Genomic DNA, 15,232 nt, shown 5'->3' with positions numbered 1-15,232 from the left:
TACCACCTGGGGGCTGCCCGTCAGGAAGTCCAGGATCCAGTTGCAGAGGAAGGTGTTTAGACCCAGGGTTCTTAGCTTATTGATGAGCTTTGAGGGCACTATGGTGTTGAACGCTGAGCTGTAGTAAATTAATAGCCTTCTCACATAGGTGTTCCTTTTGTCCAGGTGGGAAAAGGCAGTGTGGAGTGCAAGAGTATGCATCATCTGTGGATCTGTAAGTGCGGCATGCAAATTGGAGTGGGTCTAGGGTTTCTGGGATAATGGTGTTGATGTGAGCCATGACCAGCCTTTCGAAGCACTTCATGGCTACAGACGTGAGTGCTACGGGTCGGTAGTCGTTTAGGCAGGTTACCTTAATGGTCTTGGGCACAGGCACTATGGTGGTCTCCTTAAAACATGTTGGTATACGGACTCGGACAGGGAGAGGTTGAAAATGTCAGTGAAGACACTTACCAGTTGGTCAGTGCATGCTCGCAGTACACGTCCTGGTAATCCGTCTGGCCCAGCGGCCTTACTCACATCGGCTGTGGAAAGAGTGATCACACAGTCTTCCAGACAGCAGGTGCTCTCATGCATGTTTCAGTGTTATTTGCCTCGAAGCGAGCATAGAAGTAGTTTAGCTCGTCTGGTAGGCTCGTGTCACTGGGCAGCTCTCGGCTGTGCTTCCCTTTGTATTTGCAAGTGTACCCATGAGGTTACCAGTAGCTCCTAACTGCATCCTACAAACACCTGTGTCCTGCTTGCCAGTTGGACCCATTTGAACCAGTGGCAAGAGATGGGTCCAGATGATTGAGAATTCCTATCCTATTATGGTGATTGAGCACTTAGCCCTCAACCACTGACATGCAGTGCCATAGACTGCTGCGCCACTCGGGAGCCCCACCCAAGTGGCTCCCAAACTTAATCAAGCAGCTGACGTGACATTTTAGTTCTGGGTTAACAAGAGGATCATTATAAGATGATAGTAAGACATTATACAGGGGTCATACATGCTCATAACAGGTTTTACGATGCATTATACCTGCATCATAATGCATTATTCATTCAGGCTTTAAGTGTTACCCAATGGTTCAATGAAAAAGAACAGTCTACTTTCCTTAGAATTTTTACTATGAGATGTTCTGATGAAAATTCACATAAGCCTAGCTGATCTTAAATCGTGTGATTCTAGGTATTTGCTGTTGATGTGAATAATTGCCTAAACCACAATACCCCCCCCAAAAAAATCCTAATAGAAAACCTATATATTGCTGGGGCCATATTCATAAACCATTGCAGAATAGGACTGCTGATCTAGAATCAGTTTAACCTTTTAGATCATAAAGAATGAGACTTCATGGACAAGAGGGACCTGATCCTATTCAGCACTTCTACTATGAAGAACTTTATAAATACGGGCCCTGATATAATGAGGTGTACTCTAATTTTGGCACTCCTTTGAGTTCACAGAGTGCTCCATATTGTGTGACGTAGCCTATAGGAGACCGGGGCACCCCCAGCTGTGTCTCTCATTGTGATGAATTTGTGCTGCTTTCCCCTAAAAACCGCCCAGGTCACGTGACTCTTTGTCCCGTCTCTATATTGGCCTCGCAGGAGAGGAGCGGTGGCTGAGCCCGGCGGCCAAAGGGGAACAGCTGTTGAATGAGGACCAGTGGTCTGCTTCCCATAGAGATGCTGCACCTTGCAAGTCACTCTATCACGATGGACGAGAACAATCCCCATTTGCTGAGCAGACGTGTTTCCTACTCAGAGAATGACCGCTTACTTCATAAAGGACTTTTCTCCTCCAATTGGTCTTCCCCAAATCTTATCTCTAGGTGGCTGGCTACTTCACCCTCTCTGGCTTTGACAAATGAGAAAGACCAGTGTCAAATCAGGAGGTCCATCCTTCCAGTATCATGAAAATCTGCATGACACTACAGAAGTCTTTCTGTCAAAGCCTAGTGTCACATTTGACATTTGCCACAGAAAGAGACAGGGGAATTTGTTGGACATCCTGAGATTTCAGTTTGCAGATGTCTGAAATCTTTTTCGTAAAACTAGCATAGGGATTACATATTGGGCCACATTTGCTGTGTTTAATTATAAACTGGGTGGTTCAAGCCCTGAATGCTAATTGGCTGACAGCTGTGGTATATCAGACTGTATACCATGGGTATAACAAAACATTTATTTTTACTGCTCTAATTACATTGATAACCAGTATAATAGCAATAAGGCACCTCTGGGGTTTGTGATATATGGCCAATATAACATGGCTAAGGGCTGTCCAGGAACTCCACGTTGAGCATAAGGTTTTAGGTCTGGCCACAGCACTGTTTCAGCAACATTGAAGGTTTTAAATGGTATCCACTGTGCTCTTGATAAGAAGTTACATTGTGTGTCTGTCTTTATTGATTTGTCGAAGGCTTTTGACACCGTGGACCATGCTGTGTTAGTGCAAAGGTTAAAATGTTGTGGAATTACTGGTCATGCTCTAGATTGGTTTATAAATTACCTATCAAATCGTACACAATGTGTAATGGCGGATGGTTGTAAATCTGAGTCCATAGTGGTGTGCTCAGGTGTTCCGCAAGGTTCTATTTTGGGCCCACTGTTGTTCATTTTGTAAATCAACAACATTGGGGATCTTATTGAAACAGCGGATGCTCATTTTTATGCAGATGATACTGTTCTTTATTCAAGTCGTAGTAGTTTATCTTTAGCTTTTGAAAATGCCCAAAGAGCATTTAACATCATACAACAAAATCTGTATGATTTAAAGCTGATTCTAAATTCGGGTAAAACAAAATGCATGGTATTTTCAAATGCCAGGCATGTTACTAATCATGTCATTGCTACATTGGCTCGACATACTATAGAGCAAGTTAAAGTGTACAAATATTTGGGTGTGTGGGTGGATGACAGGCTGAGCTTCACTGTTCATGTAGAGAACTTGATAAGGAAGCTCAAGCTGAGAATAGGTTTTTATTACCGGCATAAGGCTTGTTTTTCTTTGGAGGCCAGGAAGGAGCTGGTACGATGTACATTACTGTCGGTTTTAGATTTTAGTGATGTTATATATATATATATGCAGGCCTAAACCACTACCCTGAGAGCACTTGATTCAGTGTATCATGCAGCCCTCAGGTTCATTACAAATCAGAAACGTCTAACACATCATTGTGATCTCTACAGAGCTGTTGGCTGGTCGTCATAGACCTTGCGTAGGCTTAAACACTGGTATACACTGATTTATAAGGCCATATTGGGTAAAATGCCATTTTATCTCTGTTCTTTTTTAGTCAGGTCAGTAAATAAATATAAATTACGGTCCCATTCTCATTTGCTTCTAACAGTACCAAAAATGAGAACAGGTCATGGTAGAAGTTTTAGTTAGTTAGCTCTGTGGTCCTGGAATTCTCTCTTGAACATTTTAAAATGTGATGATCTAGTTTCGTTGGTGGAGTTTAAACACTTGATCAATGTATATATCATAGAAGAGTGCAATTGTCTTTAGGACAGCTGTTTTTAGTCAAGACTTTCGTGTTTTTTACTTAAAATGTTTTTGTTGTACTGTATGTGTGTTTATAGTTTTGTTTAATGTTGTGTTAGTGTATGTAAGTTGTTTTGTCTGAAACGTTGTTCCCCCTGCTGCTATTGGACCAGGTCTCTCTTGGAAAAGAGATGTTATCTCAATGAGAAAAACCTGTTTAATAAAAAATAAAAAAAAGGAACAACCCTTTGTAGTGGTATATTGGCCATATACCACACCTCCTCGGGCCTTATTGCTCAATTATAAATGGTTACAAAAAAACAATGAAGATGTAAGCTAATATGTGTTCCTATAGCATTTTTTTTTATATTGTTGTTAAATGTATTTTACAGTGCATTCGGAAAGTATTCAGACCACTTGACTTTTTCCACATTTTATTACATTACAGCCTTATTCGAACATGTACTAAATTGGTTTTCTCCCTAATTAATCTACACACAATACCACATGATGACAAAGCAAAAACAAGTTTATAAAAAAAAAATGAAATTAAACATTTACATAACTATTCAGACCCTTTGCTCAGTACTTTGTTGAAGCACCTTTGACAGCGATTACAGCCTCAAGTCTTCTTGGGTATGACACTACAAGCTTGGCACACCTGTATTTGGGGGAGTTTCTACCATTCTTCTCTGCAGATCCTCTCAAGCTCTGTCAGGTTGTATGGGGAGCGTCGCTGCACAGCTATTTTCAGGTCTCTCCAGAGATTTTCGATCGGTTTCAAGTCCGGGCTGTGGCGGGGCCACAAATACATTCAGAGACTTGTTCCGAAGCCACTCCTGCGTTGTCTTGGTTGTGTGCTTCGGGTCGTTATCCTGTTGGAAGGTGAACCTTCGCCCCAGTCTGAGGTCCTGAGTGCTCTGCAGCAGGTTTCAATCTAGGATCTCTCTGTACATTGCTCCGTTCATCTTTCCCTCGATCCTGACTAGTCTCCCAGTCCCTGCCGCTGAAAAACAGCCCCACAGCATGCTGCCACCAACATGATCCACCGTAGGAATGGTGCCAGGTTTTCTCCAGACATGATGCTTGGCATTCAGGCCAAAGAGTTCAATCTTGGTTTCATCAGACCAGAGAATCTTGTTTCTCATGGTCTGAGAGTCTTTAGGTACCTTTTGGCGAACTCCAAACAGGCTGTCATGTGCCTTTTACTGAGGAGGTGCTTCCGTCTGGCCTCTCTACCATAAAGGCCTGATTGGTGGAGTGCAGCAGAGATGGTTGTCCTTCGGGAAGTTTCTCCCATCTCCACAGAGGAACTATGTAGCTCTGTCAAAGTGACCATCGGGTTCTTGGTCACCTCCCTGACCAAGGCACTTCTGCCCCAATTGCTCAGTTTGTCCGGGCGGCCGTGTTCTTGGGGACCTTCCATGCTGCAGAAAATGTTTTGGTTCCCTTCTCCAGATCTGTGCCTCAACACAATCCTGTCTCATGAGGTCAAAGAACAATTTCTTCGACCTCATGGCTTGGTTTTTCGCTCTGACATGCACTGCCACCTGTGGGACCTTATATAGACAGGTGTGTGCCTTTCCAAATCATGTTCAATCAATTGAATTTACCACAGGTGGACTCCAAGTTGAAAACTCAGCAAAAAAATAAACGTCATCTCACTGTCAACGGGCGTTTATTTTCAGCAAACTTAACATGTGTAAATATTTGTATGACCATAACAACATTCAACAACTGAGACATAAACTGAACAAGTTCCACAGACATGTGACTAACAGAAATGGAATAATGTGTCCCTGAACAAAAGGGGGGGGTCAAAATCAAAAGTAACAGTCAGTATCTGGTGTGGCCACCAGCTGCATTAAGTACTGCAGTGCATCTCCTCCTCATGGACTACACCAGATTTGCCATTTATTGCTGTGAGATGTTACCCCACTCTTCCACCAAGGCACCTGCAAGTTCCCAGACATTTCTGGGGGGAATGGCCCTAGCCCTCACCCTACGATCCAACAGGTCCCAGACGTGCTCAATGGGATTGAGATCTGGGCTCTTTGCTGGCCATGGCAGAACACTGACATTACTGTCTTGCAGGAAATCATGCACTGAACAAGCAGTATGGCTGGTGGCATTATCATGCTGGAGAGTCATGTCAGGATGAGCCTGCAGGAAGGGTACCACATGAGGGAGGAGGATGTCTTCCCTGTAACGCACAGCGTTGAGATTGCCTGCAATGACAACAAGCTCAGTCGGATGTTGCTGTGACACACCACCTCAGACCATGACGGACCCTCCAGCTCGAAATCGATCCCGCTCCAGAGTACAGGCCTCGGTGTAACGCTCATTCCTTCGACGATAAACGCGAATCCGACCATCACCCCTGGTAAGACAAAACAATGACTCGTCGGTGAAGTGCACTTTTTGCCAGTCCTGTCTGGTCCAGCGACGGTGGGTTTGTGCCCATAGGCGTCGTTTTTGCCAGTGATATCTGGTGAGGACCTGCCTTACAACAGGCCTACAAGCCCTCAGTCCAGCCTCTCTTAGCCTATTGCGGACAGTCTGAGCACTGATGGAGGGATTGTGCGTTCCTGGTGTAACTCAGGCAGTTGTTGTTGCCATCCTGTACCTGTCCCGCAGGTGTGATGTTCGGATGTACCGATCCTGTGCAGGTGTTGTTACACGTGGTCTGCCACTGCGAGGACGATCAGCTGTCCGTCCTGTCTCCCTGTAGCGCTATCTTAGGCATCTCACAGTACGGACATTGCAATTTAATCGCCCTGGCCACATCTGCAGTCCTCATGCCTCCTTGCAGCATGCCTAAGGCACGTTCACGCAGATGAGCAGGGACCCTGGACATCTTTCTTTTGGTGTTTTTCAGTCAGTAGAAAGGCCTCTTTAGTGTCCTACGTTTTCATAACCGTGCCCTTAATTGCCTACCGTCTGTAAGCTGTTAGTGTCTTAACCTCTCTGGGGTATGTGGGACGCTAGCTGTTTGTAGAAATATGTCAAACAATTTATAGCATCAATCTTTACGATGTTTTTAACATAAATCTTCAGTAATATTCCAACCGGACAATTACAATGTCTTCAGAAAAGAAAAGGAACACAGCTAACTCTCAAGTGAGTGTGCGCCTGAGCTCATGTCATTTTCTCACTCATCTGACTCCAGGACCTCTTATTCTCTCCATATTCACAGTAGAAGCATGAAACAACATTCTAAAGACTGTTGACATCTAGTGGAAGCCTTAGGAAGTGCAAAATGAACCCTAAGTCACTGTATACTGTATAGGCAATCACTTGAAAAACTACAAACCTCAGATTTCCACACTTCCCGGTTGGATTTTTCTCAGGTTTTTGCCTGCCATATGAGTTATGTTATACTCACAGACATCATTGAAACCGTTTTAGAAACGTCAGTGTTTTCTATCCAAATCTACTAATAATATGCATATCCTACCATCTGAGCCTGAGTAGCAGGAAGTTTAATTTGTGACGTCAATATACTGCCCCCTACCCTAGAGAAGTTAACGACCGTTCCACAGGTGCATGTTCATTACTTTATGGTTCATTGAACAAGCATGGGAAACAGTGCTTAAACACTTTACAATGAAGATCTTTGAAGTTATTTGGATTTTTACAAATTATCTTTGAAAGACAGGGTCCTGAAAAAGTGACATTTCTTCTTTTGCCGAGTTCAGAAACATCAAGGATCAACAATGGAAACAGGATGCACCTGATGCACCTTTCATGGAAAAGAAAAATACCATATGTAAATAAGGTATGTTTTCTAATTTTTGTAAATTTGTGAAAATTCCTAAAAACCTGTTTTCTCTTTGTCATTATGGGGTAGTGTGTGTAGATGGATTAGATAAAAATATTAAATCATCAATTTTGGAATAAGGCTATAACATAAAATGTGGAAAAAGGGAAGGGTTCTGAATACTTTCCCGAATGCATTGTATATAATTTGATAGTGAAAAACAGAACCCTCAAGTTTGGTAGCATACACCATAATTCTCTCTATAAAACTTAACTGCTAATGAAAGGGTAATGAAAAACATTTAGAATATGCTGATGCAAATTTAAGATTAGGGTAAATATATTAAATTAACTATACTTTAAAAAAAATCTGAATGCTACCTCTTCAGCGTCTTAACATTGTTCCTGCACAACAAAAACGCACATTCTAAGGCATGTGATAACACATACACGTTTTAGATATTTCAAATACACTTATTTTGAATTCAGTTCAAACATGCAGTTGGTTAGAGTAGAGCCAATGTTATCATTCCACTGTGCGATGGAATGCCGCCCATACCGAAATGGATTGAGAATCACAAGGAGACAAACACATGCAAAAGTAATTATGTTTAATTCAAATAAAACCATGCACAAGTCACCATCACCCAGACTACAGAATCACACCGGTTAAAAAATAAACATCTAAAGCCATACATTGCATTCAGTGGGCCCACTGTATGAGATAACCTCAACGAACATACACAGGTCAGCCCTAAAGATGAAACAAAAAACTAACTCATCATTCTCCACCTAGTAATGTGAACCTGAAAAAGGTGCCAAGCACATAAGATAAGTATTTGAAACCCAATGTAATTTAACCCCTCCCCTCAAAATGTACTTCCTCCCCATTCAATCACAAAGCGTAACAAACCACATGGCAGAGAGGCCAGAGGTTTAAAATAGGAGTGGGCGATGACCCGAGTGTGCCCAGTTGATACACACACTGTTTTGAATGCCTAATCCCATGTACCGTACACGTGCCAAGGCCCAGAAATTCACATAATCGGGATTGAGAAGCTGGTTACTCAGTTTGAGACCAATGCTAGCCTGAAAAACACCAATAAACGTTTTAATTCCCTCCCAAGCCGTTTCACCAAGAGTGGTTCAAAAAATAAAACTTAAGGGTGGGGTCACTTTTTTGATTTCAGAAACAGACCCTGGCAAGACTATGCAGTGTATCCTAAGCCACTGCGTAGTCCAACAGGGCAAGCAGAATCAGATAAAAACTAGACTCTTGCAGCGACATTAAGAGCAGAACAGTTGCAACTTCACTGTCCACATTTCAGTGGGGCCATGGGATCTACTTTTCTTTTGCGGCGCAGCAAGTCATCTTGATTTCCACCCCTGCTACACACTACAGTACAGAGTAAATGCCACCACCCTTGGGTTGAAGAATCCAGCACACACATAAGATAGGTACACTCAATAAGATAATTTGTTATTTTACAATCTGGATGAAGAACACAAAGATTAAAAAAAAAAAAAGATTAGTAAGATGTACAGTAATTTGTATCGTAATGTCTGGTCTGCACAGTTGGGTAGATGATGGGGGGGTGGAGTCCACCTGTGCAACCATCTCAGTCGAGTGAGAGTGAGAGTAGAGTAGAGTAGAGTAGAGTAGAGTAGAGTAGAGTAGAGTAGAGTAGAGAGAGAGAGAGAGAGAGAGAGAGAGGAGAGAGGGGAAGTGGGCATGGCATTTAGGACAGAAGGTGAGAGGGGCCTGGCAAAAGAGCTTACGTGAGAACAGAGTATTCGAGAGTCTCAGAAAAATAAGGGGAACGTAACGCTGTGTGTGGGGGTTCGTGCGAGTGTGCACATGTGAGGAAGCATTGAATCAGTGCATGTACTGTATGTGTAGGTTTACGTGTGTGTGTGTTGGATGGAGATAGTGAGGGAGAATAGGGATAGCAGGGCTCGTCAGGGCCAGGGAGCTCAGTTGCTGAAGACCTGGCCTTCGGGCGGCTGGGGGAGCTTCATGTTCTCTTTACACATCATGAGCCTCCGGAGCTCCTGCAGCACCACACGGATGCTGTACGAGTTCTGCCACTTAGCCAGTGCCGCCACCGCCCGCGTGTCCACCTGAGGGGAGGTTACAGCCATGTAAGACTCACACACAACTTGGAAAAGACATAAGCTGTGTTCGAATACTCATACTAACATACTGTATACTACAAACTTAATGAGTGTGAGAGATATATACACACACAGCTAATTTTAGTATACTGTAAACAAACAGTATACTTTCAGTTAAGCGTACTAGCGCTTCGCCTGTCTACTGAAAGTTGATGCTCAAACGCAGATTCCTGGACTAAAACCACGTTCAGTAGAGTTTCAAGTGCTTTTTAGTTTAGGACTTCATCTGGGTCTGGAAAACCAGTCCTGCGTCTGTAGGTAATGAATCCGCTGTGCCTTTCAAGCTGTAGGCCTTCCGGCCACATACTCCAAAATACAAAAAGGTGCTGAATCCAACCTGAACAACAGGACATGCATGACCTGAGACTTACCACACCGTTTGAGTTGTGCACGCCATTCAGATTGATCTTGGTCACAAATCGGACAAAAGGGGGAGACTCAGGATATCTGGGTCCACATTCTACCTTTAGACTGTACATCCTGTTCTCGTAGATTGTCTGGAAGAAAGACATCAGAAAGAAGGCAAGATTTAAGTCCTGAAACAGGTTTTGGTTCAAGATAAAGCCTGCATGGTAGTGGGTTGCTGTCAAATCAATGTTTATTTGTCACGTGGTACTGGGTCTTGGTTATCATCATGAGCGGTGAGCCATGACAGTAAGTAAGCTTGTTATTGGGCTGCTGAATACCAGCAAAACGGAGGTGCGCGTGATTCTTTGACTCATGGATGTTTCATCCTTTGTTTGCAAAACGCCTGTGGCTATCCCAATAGAATTCGAATTTTTACATTTCAAGTATATTGCTGTCGCGATCATGGTGTGTTCCTCCCAATGGTGTGTGTGTGTGTGTGAGTGAGAGAGATACACACAGTGCCTTCGGAAAGCATTCAGACCACTTGACTTTTCACATTGTTACGTTACAGCTTTATTTTAAAAATGTTTTAAATAGCTTTTTTCCCCCTCATCAATCTACACACACACCACCCGATGACAAAGTAAAAACCGGTTTAGAATTTTTAGCTAATTTATAAAAAATAAAAACTGAAATATCATATTTACATAAGTATTCAGACCCTTTACTCAGAACTCTGTTGAAGCCCATTTGGCAGCAATTACAGCATCAAGTCTTCTTGGGTATGATGCTACAAGCCTGGCACACCTGTATTTGGGGAGTTTCTACCATTCATCTCTGCAGATCCTCTCGGGCTCTGTCAGGTTGGATGGAGAGAGAAAAACAGCCCCACAGCATGCTGCCCCCAACATGATCCACCGTAGGAATGGTGCCAGGTTTCCTCCAGACGTGATGCTTGGCATTCTGGTCAAAGAGTTCAATCTTGGTTTCATCAGACCAGAGAATCTTGATTCTCATGGTCTGAGCTCCAAGCGGGCTGTCAGGTTCCTTTTACTGAGGAGTGGCTTCTGTCTGGCCACTATCATAAAGGCCTGATTGGTGGAGTGCTGCAGAGATGGTTGTCCTTCTGGAAGGTTCTCCCATCTCCACAGAGGAACTCTAGAACTCTGTCCTGACCAAGGCCCTTCTCCCGAAATTGCTCAGTTTGGCCGGGCAGCCAGCTCTAGGAAGAGTCTTGGTGGTTCCAAACGTCTTCCATTTAAGAATGATGGAGGCCACTGTGTTCTTGGGGACCTTCAATGCTGCGGGAAATGTTCTGGTACCCTTCCCCAGATCTGTGCATCGACACAATCCTGTCTCGGAGCTCTATGGACAATTCCTTCGACCTCATGGCTTGGTTTTTGCTCAGACATGCACCGTCAACTGTGGGACCTACTGGTGTGATTCCAAATGTCCAATCAATTTACCACAGGTGGACTCCAATCAAGTTGTAGAAACATCTCAAGGATGATCAACAGAAACAGGATGCACCTGTGCTCAATATCGAGTCTCATAGCTTAGGGTCTGAATACTTATGACAATAAAGTATTTCTAATTTTTCTAAAAACCTATTTTCGCTTTGTCATTATGGGGTATTGTGGACAGATTTAGGATTATTATTTTTTAATCCATTTTAGAATAAGACTAACGTAACAAAATTTGGAAAAAGTCAAGGGGTCTGAATACTTTCCGAAGGCACTGTAAATCATCGGTTCCTCCACTGGGAGAAAGGTGATTTATGCTATGTTTATCCTCTTTGTTCATGCTCACAAGCAACATCAACAAAAACACATGTATGCTGACATAAGCTGACAAAATGATGGTTTTGGTTGGGTGAGGGCAACACTACTTTAGGTCTCAGGGTGGGTGACATCACACCATGATGGCCGCTATTAGTGCAAACAGCTAACTAACTAGCTAGCGATTTCAAACCTGCCACTTGAGCATGGTTTAGAGCTGACCTGCGGTGTGCATGGTTTAGCTGAAGCAGTGTTCTTGGCTATGATTGAGCAGCAGCTCATCCTCTAAAATCAAAATGTTCCATATGTTTCCATTCCTCAATTGGGGTTAAAATAGAGGTGATTCCATATTGATCGTCAACTGTGGATATAGATGTGAAAAGCGACAGTTGCTGTGTCAGAAAGTGGCATTAGCTGTCAAATCCGTTTGCGACGTCCTTGTTTTCTCACTTCCCCAACGCTTATAATTTAGAGAAGGAAATACAATGCACTTGAGAAGAATTGAGGAAACCAGGACTGACTAAGCAAGGATTTCTGTGGCGTGATGGTGTTTGGTCTGTCACCCTGAGAGGCCTTATGGCGTTTGTGTGTGTGTGTGTCGTTGGTTTTCCATTACCCTGGGAGGCCCTATGATCATGCCTGTCCAGCGAGTCAGCATTATGTCTTCATCGTCCTCCAGTCCCCAGCTCACTGTCCCGTCTCCAACACCCTTCTGGCCCTCTTCCAGCTCCTCCAGTAGCCGGAAGTTACGGGGAACTTTGATGACTTTTAAAACATACAAAGTTCAAAGCAGACATTTTTCAACCACACATCTCTAGTAGTTACTACAATGTAAACTGAAAATTCACTGCACTGCACACAGACTAGGGTGCCAAGTTTACTCAATGGGTTCTGTTGAATTGTTCATAAAAAATGCAAAGTGTGGAGCAAGGTTGAAAATACTGTTCATTGTAATATGGTTTATACAGGAAAACATGAAAGTTAAAAACCGGATGATGCTTGAGAGGTTTAAGTCACTTAGGATCTATAATGTGAGAGCAATACTGCAGTACTCTTAGATCGTTCCATTCCTTTCATCAAAATGTTAGGCAAACATGTAGCTAGGCCTAATTCTATGGATTTTGATAGCGATTCATTTAACACAACCCTCCTCCGCTAATTGTATGTTAGCTAATCAAATACAATTAGTGGGAACCAAGTAACTAGCTAGCCTATATTATGCACACACCTCTGAATCTGACACATGCAATTGCCATAGCCATCACTTTCTCAAGTTGTGGGTGTGTAGACGATGGCCAAAGTGCACTTGCTTGTTAGGTATCGAAAAGGAAAGGGGGATACCTAGTCAGATGTGCAACTGAATGCATCTTCCGCATTTCACCCAACCCCTCTGAATCATTGAGGTGCGGGGGGTGGGTATAATTTGTGGAACGTTCCAACATGAATCTGTTCCAAAAACGAAATAAATAACAAGGTTGCCAACAAACAACGCATCCAAAGTTGTATAGCGGCCGAATAAGATACCGGGTAGGGACTGGGCTATTTCATTATGTTTACACTGACTACGTTTATTCCGAAAAATGTCTCTGGTAGCCTATGGACAAACATTAAGAATAAACTAAGTGGTGAGTTAATGCCTATTCGGCAGCTAGTTAGCTAGGTGAATTGATCGTGCTTCTTTGTATGCGTTGTTTGTTGGCAACTTTGTACTTTACTACGTTTTTGGAACAGATTCCTGTTGGAACGTTCCACAAATTATACCCACCCCGTTTTACTTAACTAACCGCTAACAAACAGTTGGAGAAATGCATTTTGACAGATGCCAGCTATAGTTAGCTATTTCAGTTATTCGAAACATGTATACTAGTTCTGCCAAGCTCGATTTTCAAGTTGTCTCGGTTCAGCTGCCACTGGTACCAGCTAACGTTACTAGTAATGTTAGCGTCGTTAGCTGCGTAGAAACATGACGCTGCAGTTGAATAGGCTAGCTAGTAAGTTAGACGAATACACAGACGATGGCTAAACCACACTAGAAACACAAATACAATATTTTATATACAAATTATGGCAGAATCAAGTAATATTGTAAATGCACCAAGTGAGTTGGTCGAGAGTTACAAATAGTCGGAGAAGAGCAAACTGCGCTAACGTTAGCTAGTTAGTAGCTAGCAATACTGGCTGACCTAACTCACCCACATTCATCTAGTAAACATGTCTCGGGGAATTGTGGCATGTCTTTGAGATTGTTTCATAACGGAATGTAATATAGCTATTAAATTAAACGTAAAATACAAGCTCCTCAAATGAATATCACATATGTGTGAACGGGAAATTAGATTACCTGAACCGGCGGCGGCCGCCATCTTTGTCACTGAATAGCGAGGACGCGCACGTTCGAGTACGTCATTGCAAATCGACTGGTCTGTTTCAGCTGTTTTTTGAGCCGAAGGTCAAAATAAACAAGATTTCCTAGAAGGGTGCAACTGTGGTCCGCAATACGGGGCATTCCTGCACCTGTAGGAACCCCTCTTTATACTTCATTTGGTCAAGTATACATTTAGTACAGGCATGGGGGGCGCTCCAGTACAGTAGGTGGCGTTAGATAGGGTCTGGGGCGATAATGGCAGCTAGCTAGACAGTTTTCCTTTTCCCCGCACTGTCGCTCCAGCTACCTAGCTAGCAAGGAGGACTCACAGCAGACCGGGGTGCAACCGGTCTGTTTTGTTAAAGACGGTGAGGGCAAGCAGGAGTGAAGGACACCGTCTAGTTAGCAAGAAGGACTCCGGTAGGCAGGGGCAAAAAACTCAAATACTTTTATTTCACTTTTGAACCACATTCAAAAGTGTCACACAAACAATATGTCAAAGGCGGATGACCACATGCAGGACTGCCCCGAATTGCAAACGTAAGTTGCACACTATAGACAGGCACAGTGGACACGTCATAATACACATAAAACCTACTGGTAAAACCCGGTAATGGATCTAAACGTTTTTTCCCCATTAACTTTTGCGTCTGGAATTTTAGAACTACTTCATATAAGGTCTGTGTTTCATGTAGGCTTACCCTGGCGTGACCTTTTGATAGCCACGTAATTCTCTCTCGAACAAGGTTCGTTTTCTCAATGTATTCGCCTCAATTTACTCAAGAATTTGAAATGCTAATTAGCAACAGAGTAGACCTCAGCAAGACTACACATTCCTGCAGGAATCTCCAGCACATCATCTCTAGCTGACACTTGTCAACTACCGTTCACCGGCGCGATCAGATACCTTCTGTGCCCAATCCATTAACTTAATCTGTTTTAGCTAGCCACTGACTATACTTTAACTAGTTTGTTAGCAGAGGAATATATACAAAAAAATCATTTTGTTTTACATAGCCCAGATAATTGTTTGTACAGTATGTTGACTTTGGTGTCTATTTGAGACCTTATGGTATTTTTAAAGGATGAGCATAAGAGCATTACAAGTGGAGAATACCACTGTAAGTCTGGCCATGTGGTGAAATGCAGCTACAGTGAGAGGCAACCCACGGGTTTGGTCAGGGCCAGCATGCCAGATAAAGTTTATACTGTGTCGGTGAGTGTAGCTATTAAGTTAAGTTTGAGCATCTTAGCAATACAATGTTTTCTATACAGCTGTCAACATTCTACAAGTAAAGAGACACTTAGTCAATTATATAATCATTAAAAAGA

The 15,232-nt window shown here is 43.0% G+C and overlaps 1 protein-coding gene across 1 annotated transcript; it reads right to left on the bottom strand.

Annotated features, from left to right (window-relative positions):
• Positions 1-8,775: 8,775 nt before the first annotated feature.
• LOC100136508 (ubiquitin-conjugating enzyme E2 variant 1-like) lies at positions 8,776-13,899 on the bottom strand. Its single transcript, NM_001123616.1, is given in 4 exon segments — positions 8,776-9,355; positions 9,781-9,906; positions 12,152-12,300; positions 13,877-13,899. Coding segments are annotated over 4 exon segments (444 nt in total). The 5' UTR covers position 13,899; the 3' UTR covers positions 8,776-9,208.
• Between the last annotated feature and the right edge of the window lie 1,333 nt (positions 13,900-15,232).

The sequence above is a fragment of the Salmo salar genome, chromosome ssa22 (genome assembly GCF_905237065.1).
Source record: "Salmo salar chromosome ssa22, Ssal_v3.1, whole genome shotgun sequence".
In the NCBI taxonomy this organism is placed as follows: Eukaryota; Metazoa; Chordata; class Actinopteri; order Salmoniformes; family Salmonidae; genus Salmo; species Salmo salar.
The sequence above is the reverse complement of the archived record's forward strand: the minus strand, read 5'-3'. Positions and strand labels throughout refer to the sequence as shown.